Source organism: Vespula pensylvanica, chromosome 12 (genome assembly GCF_014466175.1).
Source record: "Vespula pensylvanica isolate Volc-1 chromosome 12, ASM1446617v1, whole genome shotgun sequence".
NCBI lineage: Eukaryota > Metazoa > Arthropoda > Insecta > Hymenoptera > Vespidae > Vespula > Vespula pensylvanica.
In genome coordinates, this window is record NC_057696.1 from 2,862,869 (window position 1) to 2,873,654 (window position 10,786).

The 10,786-nt window shown below is 29.0% G+C and overlaps 2 protein-coding genes across 2 annotated transcripts; both read left to right on the forward strand.

The window, feature by feature from the left end:
* On the forward strand, positions 1-6,440 carry LOC122633380 (receptor-type tyrosine-protein phosphatase mu). Its single transcript, XM_043821192.1, has 14 exons — positions 1-336; positions 2,151-2,421; positions 2,528-2,652; positions 2,727-2,814; positions 3,715-3,791; positions 3,923-4,057; positions 4,226-4,366; positions 4,455-4,615; positions 4,726-4,861; positions 4,993-5,242; positions 5,320-5,396; positions 5,508-5,747; positions 5,875-6,219; positions 6,299-6,440. Exons 1-14 carry the CDS (start codon positions 334-336, stop codon positions 6,377-6,379), a joined length of 2,130 nt encoding a protein of 709 aa, XP_043677127.1. The 5' UTR covers positions 1-333; the 3' UTR covers positions 6,380-6,440.
* A 183-nt stretch (positions 6,441-6,623) lies between these two features.
* On the forward strand, positions 6,624-9,695 carry LOC122633379. Its single transcript, XM_043821191.1, has one exon. The coding sequence runs from the start codon at positions 6,632-6,634 to the stop codon at positions 8,780-8,782; it is 2,151 nt and encodes a 716-aa protein (XP_043677126.1). The 5' UTR covers positions 6,624-6,631; the 3' UTR covers positions 8,783-9,695.
* Positions 9,696-10,786: the final 1,091 nt, after the last annotated feature.

Genomic DNA, 10,786 nt, shown 5'->3' on the forward strand with positions numbered 1-10,786 from the left:
CCATGCTTCTTTCTCTCTCTCTCTCTCTCTCAAACATGATATATTAATATTCGAGTTTATATTAACGCCCACCGTCATCTCTCGTCATCGACCGTTCGCGAATAAGAGTGAGATCGTTCGGAAAATCGAAATTGTTACTTATACCATTCCTTTCCAGTTTCTTCCTATCCTTCATCCTCTATCAAGATCAAATTTTATCGTGCTTTTTATGAGATTTCCTTTGGATAAAAAGATCGAATAATTTCTCTATCATCTGAGAAGAAGAGACACGCGGGGAATATGTCCGCATTTGGCGCCGGTTGAATCTTCGATATATCAACGAGAATCACGGTTATGGTATGTCGATTTTTAACGACATTATCGTTTGTTTCTACTATCGATCGATGATGATCCTATCGAGTTTTTATTATACAATATATATGCATAAAAAGATATTGCAATGACATTGTATAATAGTATATATAGCACATCATACATACATGTGATATGTATATATCATTATCATTAATTGTTTTTTATTTTTTGTTCTTTCTTTTTTTTTTATATTATAATCACTGAAACATTCTTTAAAGATTATCAATTGAAAAAGCATGACATATTTCTTGAATGACTATATTAAAAAAAAAAGAAAGAAAGAAAGAAAATAAAAAAAAAATTTTTTACATAAAACTAATGAATGTCGACGGTGCTCTGGTCGAAACAGAGTTTCGACAGAGATGGCATGAGTTTATTTTTATATTTATATTCTTAGCGGAAGACGCTTAACCTTCGGTATGGAATATCACTGTGTAGAACGATGAATCGAATAAAAAATATCTATCGAATTTAATTTCGTCGAGAAAAACGACAAATTATTTTTATAAAAATTCGATTGAAAATCAGATCAAAGTTATAACAATTACAATTATTATTTTTACAGAATTGCAATGAATTTTATGCGTTTATATTTTTTAAATAATACACAAACAGAAAGAATGTGTGCATTTATTTATTGTACAATTATATATACATACATACATATATATATATATATATATATATATATATGTATATATATATTCACATTTATTGTTTATATTGATTTAGTTTTCTATCGCGAAGAAATGTAACAAAATTATAAATTATAACTGCATCGAACGATATGTTCATATGAAGTAACTGTTGTATTTGAAAAATTAATTTAAAAGAAAAAAATAAGACAGGAAGAAATTTTTTCTTTATTGAATTATTTCTAATATCAAGGTTAATAATTCGTTTTCGCGCCTTTCTATGAAAGCTATCGTTGAAATGAGGGAGCCACTATCGTATAATTATTTATTCGAATTCATTCGTATTTGTATGTCATGTATCAAGTGACACATGTTATGTTATGTATGAAATAATTTTTTTTCCTGTCTTATTTTAAGAAATTAATTGATAGAAATAGATCTTCAATAATTTATATTATAATGTTTAATAATAGTACTTTATCATTAAAATTTAAAAAATGTGTAATGTATGTTGGATAATAGTTTTATGATTATAATTTGTTATTAATTTTTATTAATTTAATTACACGAAAAATAGTTTTCATAAGACCATTAATGCAATTAAAAAAATCAACATCTTTGATCTTTGTAGATTTACAATTTGTTGGATTTTACGTGCGTATTTATTGAAAAGTCAAAAGACAATATATTGGAATTTATCTAAACGGAAATCGCAAACTTTAACTAAAACAAGTAAGAGTTCGATACATTGTGATCAATTTATCTAACATGTTTATTTTTTTCATTCTATATATTTAAGAATAATCCCTATGTTATATTTGATTATTTTTGTAGATTTTATCATTTGTTATTAGGTTGTTTCAAATCTGAAATGAAAAATTACAAACAATCTAACATAATGTTGATAATATATATATGACATAAGGATTTTTAAACAGATTTGTTACTATAAAAAAATTAACGATGGATCTTTGGAAGGAATAGTTCTATAAACTTGCAGACAGTTTGACATATATTGTGTATTGGCTATATTTAATAATTATCAGGTAATTTAAATTTTAAAAATTTATATTGATAATATTTTTAATGTTTTAAATATTTATAAATATATCGTGTAAAAATGATATATATAATATTGCAGTAGTAATATTATCATTTCAGAAAATGTCATCTTTAAGAACACAATCGACTGGTGGTGGTGTCCTAGGTTTGAGCAGTATTTGCTCTGATCGTACAGGAGCCACTTCAATTGCTAGTGGTTCTCATTCTCATTCCCATACACATAGAAAACATCATCACAGTAGAAGTAGAAGTGCTCCTAGAGCACCAGAAAAGCCACCTAGAAAACGTCATCTAAATCCTGGACATAGCTTGGTCTCCATTCCAAGTCAAATTAAATTATCAATGTTAAACAGTGGCCTCATTTCTTTTGGTAAGTTCTTTTTTTCAATCAATATATTTGAATGTATATTATTTGCATATAAATTAAATAATAAAAACAATGAATCCAAAAGTCAATGTCATTTTTATCTGTTTAGCGACAGAAGAACTTAGTAGTAGTATGAGCACTACATTACCTACAGCACCAACTGAACTTTCACAATTTCCAAAGCTTTGTGAGCTTCGAAGAAAGTTTCCAGTTTTATATCGTGTAGAATTTCAAGTAAGAAATAATATTTTAATTTACCTTCTTGATTAAATATGTGTTAAAAATATTATTCATTTTAAATTTGACAGACAGCAGCAAAGGTAGAATCACATTCATGTAGACATGCTATAAAACCAGTGAATAAAGAAAAGAATCAAAACCAGAAATGTATTCCATGTAAGTATAAATCATATCAATTATAAGAGTGTTGTACTGTCAAAAAATAAATTGTTTTACATTATTTAAACTGAAGTGATAGTTAGTGGTTATTGTCAATGTTGAAATGTTTTGTTTCAACAAAAGAACTAATTCTGTTTGTTTTAATATTGTGTGATTTTTTAAGCTTCAAATTCTATCTAAATTTCTGTCATGACATTTAAGCAGAGATTGTTTTATGATACAGGAACGTTTTAATGCTTTGAAATATGCGCTTTTGTACTTTAGAAAATATTTTTTATAAGCTTTTTTTATGCAATGGTGGTTGACATGTTTAAACTTATAAAATATTAGACTGTACTAGGACTCTTCGTGGGATCCAGATTTGAGGATATTCGGATTCCTTGACATCCAGATAAATACATAACACGACAGCTCGAATCCGGATACCGAATATTCGAATCCGGATCCTACACTGAATTCAGATCCCATTATATGGATCTAACTCCTACACTAGTGCCTGCCAATGAAGACACGCCAACTACAAACGGTTAGTGCTATCACTAGCTGTTGCTGGTAAGTTAGTATACTCTTAGTAAATGCGTTATGACTATTCGTTGCAGTTGGTGATGTGTAGATATTGATGTTTTGCAAATTATTGCATATGACCTAATTTTTTTTGAATTTTTACAATGAATGCAAATTTTATTTCTTGTATAAAACATAAGTAAGATAAATATTTCTCTTGATTTTCTAGTTTTATTTATTTGCTTTCAATTTTTCTTTGTTTCAAATTCTATTTTTAATATAGTGGAAATCTTCCTTGTAAAATATTGTCATAATAACATGATTGCAAATTTATCCTATATCTTGATTTACTCTTCATAATTGTTTTATTATAATAATCACAATTGTTTACAGATGACTATAATAGAGTGGTTTTGGATACAATAGAGGGTGAAACAGATTCTGACTATGTTAATGCATCTTATGTAGATGTAAGTATTTTCAGTGTTTTAGTTTGATACATTAAAACCGAGCATTAAATACAATGAAAGATTAATTTGATTAACATTTAAATTTTTTGTCAAAATTGTATTAACTTTTATTGTTTCATTTTATATTTTAGAGTATCTTGAAACCAAATGCTTATATTGTGACTCAAGGTCCTATGGAAAATACTGTAACAGAATTTTGGCGAATGGTTTGGCAAGAAAAAGCATCTTGTATAGTTATGCTTACAAAAACTTTTGATTTCATACGAGTAAGTCAGTCATTTGATTAAATTTAATTATTACAAAAGTAGGTTTAAGAAAAACGGTTATAAGACATATTACAATATAAGACATATTAAAGACATATTACAACATAACATTTCATGTTGTAATTTATCTTATCATAATTTTTGCAGTATTGTGTAACGATTTTGCAGGTCATGTGCGTCCAATATTGGCCAGCAAGTAAAGAGAAGGATGAAGAATATGGAGGTATTGGAGTTTCAATATTACAGGAAGAGCAATTAGCCAATTTTCATATACGTACAATAAAACTTTATAAAAAGGATGAAAGCAATGTAATGTATAGTATTACATTATCTGATAATGTATAATTTGCATAAGATATTTTACTAAAATAAAAGCTTGACATTTTAATATTTTTAGGAAATTTGTGAAGAGAGAACATTATTACAATTTCATTATACAGAATGGCACTCTCATACATGTCCCTTTGGTAATGCAGTGTTAGAATTTCGTCGCCGTGTTAGAGCAGTTGTCGGATCTACCATAAAAAATGAATCAGGTCCTATGGTAGTTCATTGCAAGTAAGTCTTCACACACGTTATATTACTATGTAGAAACTTATTAAGAACTTTTTTATTTTACATTAAACTTTTTTATATTCTTTATGATTATTTTCTCTTCACAATTAAAGTGATGGTGGTGGTCGATCAGGAGTGTATCTTGCAATAGATGCTAATATGGAGTTAGCTGAAGAAGAAGATGCCTTTGATGTATTTGGATATTTAAAAAAGTTGAGACAAAGTAGAAGAGGACTGATAGAAAATTTGGTATGTAAAATCATCTTCACACACACACACACACACACAGAGAAGAAAAAGAAAGTAATATATACATTTAATTAATTTCATATAAAAATAATCTAACTCGTAGTAAAAGCAACTGAAATATATTTTTACAGGAACAGTACAAATTTGTATATGACACATTGGAAGAATTTGTAATATGTGGTACTTCATGGTTTCCAGTGTCGGAATTATCGCTACGTTTGAAACAAAAAGGTATAAAAAATCCCATTACTAAAATGAACGAGTATTTACGAGAATATCAACAAATATGTAAGCAAACTCCACGATTTACGATCGGAGATTGTGCAGGAGGACACAGAGCTGATAATCGTGAAAAGAATAGAGATGTTTTGGTTGTACCACGTAAGTTTTTATAAAAAGAAATATCAAACATGTTATATTTTATAAATTACTTTAAATATTCATTTCTTTTACTTTAGCTGATAACTTTCGACCATATCTTACTAGTTTCCAAGGGAACAATTTCACAGATTATATAAATGCTGTCTTTGTGGATGTAAGTTTAAAATTAACTTTTTTATATATTATATCTATATATTTTTGTTATTCTTTTTTTTTTTTTGTTAATTTTTTTCTATTAATCTATAATTATCATAACTTGTAATAGGGCTACACAAAACCAAGAGAATACATTGTCACTGAGTGGCCTCTACGAAATACATGTGGTGAATTTTGGTCTTTGGTTTATGATTATGAGTGTGCAGCAGTTGTTGTATTATGTGTACCACCTCAGGGTTCTACAAATTTTCCAAGTTTTTGGCCCGATGGAAGGCATTCCAAAAAATATGGTCCTGTATTTACTATTGATCATATTAGTCATAATCATTATACGAATATTAAAACTTGGGTAAGCATGATAAATATCTTACTCATAAATTATATTTTCTAGCGTAGTTTTGAAGCGAAATATCTTTGTTATATTATATATAACTCATTTTTTTTTATATTTATATACATTATTATATGTACTACAGGTGTTTAGAATAAATAAAAAAATTATTTCATTACCCGAGTTAATGGCAGGAGTGAAAGCACCTCCAAAAACAGTTCAATTATTTCAATTAACGTGTTGGCCTATGGGCCATAAAGTACCAACATCTACAAATAGCTTAGTAGAATTAATGAATATGGTCGAACGTTGGAGACAAAGAACGGATTATGGTCCAGTAGCAGTCGTGTCTCCTGATGGAAGAAGTCGTTGTGGTGTTTATTGTGCTGCCAATGCATGTATAGAACAAGTAATACAACACGGCGAGGTAGATATATTTCAAGCTGTGAAAACAGTGCGTAGACATCGACCTCAGCTAATAGAGAATATGGTTGGCATTAATACATATCAAGAAATTATAAGATAACCCAACGATAACAATATAAATTTTGCGTGATTTTTCTTTTTAGACAGAGTATAAGTATTGCTACGACTTAGTTCTACATTATGTGCTGCATTATTTGAATAAAGATATGAACGAAAAAAAGTGAGAAAGCGAGTTGGGGGACGAGCTGTGGTTCATAGAATTTGGTCGTGGTGCAGCGCTGCCATTAACACCAGAAGAAGCTTCAACGGATGGTGAACCGATTTTACCTTGTGCTCAAGGACATATTGTTTATGAAACTACAAAAGTGATATTGCCGGAGTTGTCAAACGGTTCAACATTTCATGCAACGCCAAACAGCAAAGAATCGAAGGTCACAGAAAGTGCTGCAGAACAAAAAATACTATGGAATAGGTCTATGTTGAAATCATTAGAAGAATGTGCAAATATCACTAATAAAAATATAACAAAGGATAGGATAATTTCATCGGGACGTGCTGCTAGACCAGAAAACCTTGATATCACACCGTGGTACCATGAGAACTTCTCTATCCCAAACAGCTCGTCAGAATATATGGTTCATCGAAACTTCGACTCCTCAAGCTCACACGTTACTAAAGAATTCAAACTTAAGTTAATTTCAAAAAAGGATAGTAGTGTTGAAACAGATACTCCGCAAATAGAATCAATCGGTATCACGCCTAGAAAGGCTTACATGGATTTAGTTGATGCAATCGCATTGTTAGATGAGACTTGTCCAAATCAAGAATTTAATCCGTCCGATACAATAAAAATAACAGAGGCTTCTTTATTGCCATATACAGAATGTAAAAAATTAAAATCAAAAAATAAGTCGAGAAATTCTTATAATCACGATCACGATCGACTTAATCAACGTTCATTTAAAAGACATCGTCCACAGGATAAGAATAAAAATCGATCATTAATGAAGAAAATTGGAAAATCGAAAACCGAAGAAATGCCATTTTTAATAAAATTGTCGCCAAATCTTGGCACCATTCGTAAACCTTGCTTCCAGAAAACTAGATCAAGAAAACTTCTCGAACAACCTACTTTAAATAAAATCAGTTCTTTGAAAAAATTTATCTTTGATACGACACATGTTACAGGAAATTCTGTTGTTAATTTTAAAAGTATTAGCGAAACAACAACAGATGTTCAAACTAGGATTGAACAAACTAATAGTCAGCAAGAAAAACAATTGAGAAAGTCTAAAACGATGGAGTTACCTATTAGAAGATATTCTGATATAGGTCAAAGTTCTTCTGTGACAATACATTCCTTTGAAACAGACGATTTAGATACAGCTTTCTCTCGAAAGACACCTCTTCGAAATTATCGAAGAGCTTCATTAGATAACATAATCGATACCAGATCTTGTTCGTCGTTAGTGAAAGATATGATAACGAATAATTCAAAATTTAGCATGCAACAACGATTCAATAGTATAGATACATTAATAAAACACAAAGTAACCATAAATGAACAAAGTGTTTCTTCTAGTAAGTATATAGGTTCTTCATTCACAGAATTAGATAGGTGGAGTAGCTTTTCTAAGAAACAACAAGAAATAAAAAAATGTATAACTCATTCAACGATTGATTGTATTTGTACAAGTTTAAAAATTGGCGGAAGTACACCAAATTTGAAAGAGAGCATTTCAAACTCTCTATTAATAAATACGTCAAGCAATGTAAAAGAATATCAACAAATAACCGCTCTAAAAAAACAGAAAGAAATTAGTCATTTAGAAGATCAAAGAATAGTTAGAAATACAACCTCGAAGTGTCAAAAATGGCAAATTTTTTTTGAACCTTTGCAAGACACATTAGATATGTTTAACGAATTACGCAAAGTAAGCAGTTTACTGAATATACCTTCTTGGGAGAAATTTTCTAAAGTAGACGAAACGTTTGTTCAAATACCAAAACAGATTTTTTTAAATAAAAAAGAAACAGTAAGACATGAAAGTAGCGGACAGTATATTGCAAGTGAAAGCAGCGAACTAAGCACACATAGTCAAAACGAAAGGGAAGAACAACTTTCAAAGTTAATAGAATCAGTTCAATGTAAAAAAACATATTTCCCATTAGATCATGTTCTTAAAGAAAAACAGCAAACAGATTCTAAAGCAATTTCTTTAACCACTGCAAAGGATTTAACTTCACAGACTGAAGTAGATTCTAAATTCTACCTATCGGATATTTTTAATGTACCTTTACAGAAAAGGAATGTACAAGAACAGAAAGAGATGGATATGAAAATAAAACAAGCAACAAAGGCAAAACATAATCATTGTCTTGAAATAAAGGTTGCTAATCCTATGTTTCAAAAAGAAAGTAGCTCTCAGAAAATGGTACAAATTCAGGGACGGACCAATGATTTTTATGAGATTGTATCATCTAAAACAGTGTCGAATTGCGCTGAAAAACAATTGAGCATAGTCTCTGCTGAAGAAGATACAAAATTAGAGAACTTTACCCTTGGTTCTAAGGTTGACTACCAGTCAGTTATTGAGCAAAAGCGGACCAAATGCTTTCCTTTATAATGCATGTATGTAGATCTACTTGTAGATAATGTTCCATAATAAAAACACATTGTGTTTGCATTAAAAATGTACAATGCCAGGGACAGGAGCCTTACGTATATAGTGAATCATGTTTTAATTAAACTGTTTCACTATTGTTTAGCTATACTAATGGTAAAAAATTTAACACTTATTTCTAATGCTGTACAGGATATAACGGACATTCGATGTGGATTGTATTATTGGTTTCTACAATAAACATTACGCAGAATTCATAAAATTGGACAGGATTAAAATCCTTTTTGATCGAGCTTTTGATAATAATGGACATAAACGTAATGAATAGCATGATCCCTTAAACACTGTCAAAAATGAAAGTGGTACAATACTAAAATATATACAAAAAAGTATGTGTAATATAACTTGTATCATTTTGTCAATGATTTTTGAGGTGCCTTGCCTTGTATATATGTTACATGATGTGTGTATGTGTGTGCGCGCGCACGCACGCACACACACACGCACATTTTTAACAATGAATAATTTTTCATTTGTTTTCAAATGTATGTATAGATATAGCAGATTATTTATAGTAATAATTGGCTTTTCATGTGTCACTTTCATCAAGGCAAGGATCGGATCATTTTTCTATACTGCTTATACAAAATAAGAACATATTTGTAAAATGTTGGTCTATATTACACATTATTTCTTTTGTTAAAAACTGCAGACCAACAAAATATTTAATAGTCCAAAGTTAACAAGATTATTAATCATTATAAGGAAGGAGAATTAGGACTTGGATAAGATGTGTTTATATAGAATGTAGCTTAAGTGTTTATAAAATTGTTAGAAAAATATTATTGTAACAGAAATGAAATATTGTTCTGTAAATATATCGATGGAAAGTAAATAAGATAATTGTTAATAGAAATAAGATGGGTCAATGTGAATACTTGTATAGAGATTCTAATAGTAACTTGTTCCTTTTTCATTTTACTTTTATTTATAAAATAAAACTAAAGTATTTTAATTACAAAGTCCATCCAGTAAAATATTCGGATTCTTTTTAAATTTTTTACCATAAATCAATGGTTTTTACTTTTTATATTGTCTCTTACTTAAAAATAACTTTTACAATTTCCTCCAAATATTTATTACTTTGAATTTGATGCTCTTCGAACATCGAGTGTCCAAAAGTAATGCTACCACGGAATATGAATCATGTAAGTATTTAATGTTTTCCATTTATCAGAAATACACAAATGAAAATTTATTTATTCAATCACATTTTTTCGTATTCAAGATTATTTTTAATAAAACTACCTTTTTATGATATCAGATAAAGTAAAGTTATTTTATATTTAATGTATATTACAAGCTACGTAATATTTAAGCGAATATACTATTGTTTAAACATTATAACCATAGAAATAATTCATCTATCGATTATTTATTATTTCCAATATAACGATAAGTTGAAGTGTTACCGAAGTTACTATAATAATAATTGTAAATTTATCGAACGAAAAATGATAAAATTCTGCATTTTTTCTGTAGAAGGATGATAAACACTAAATGAATTATACTTCGACATTTTTCCATATTAATACTATTAGCAAGTTAAGTTCCATCTTCTCTGACGACGATGGAAACTAAATGAAATTGAATTAATTAAATTTATATATGTTTATAAGTAACTACTCCGTAATAAAATAACGGATTAATAATTATCCAAATTATAAAATATCATTATACAAAATGGTGTTATACATAGTAAACAAAAGTATCATTAGCAATGCATAATATGTACTTCAATGTCCAGTTAAAAACGAAAAAAAACATTTTGCAAAAGCACGGAAATATGCAGCCATTCGCCCGGTAGTACTTGCGTTTTATAATTATATACATAATTTAATTACAGATTTTAGATATAATTTCAGACATAGATTTCGAAAAATCTTTTTTATAGCAAGTACTACCGACCCAGGTCCCACCGCGTGGAGGTAGCTGCATCTGGGGACC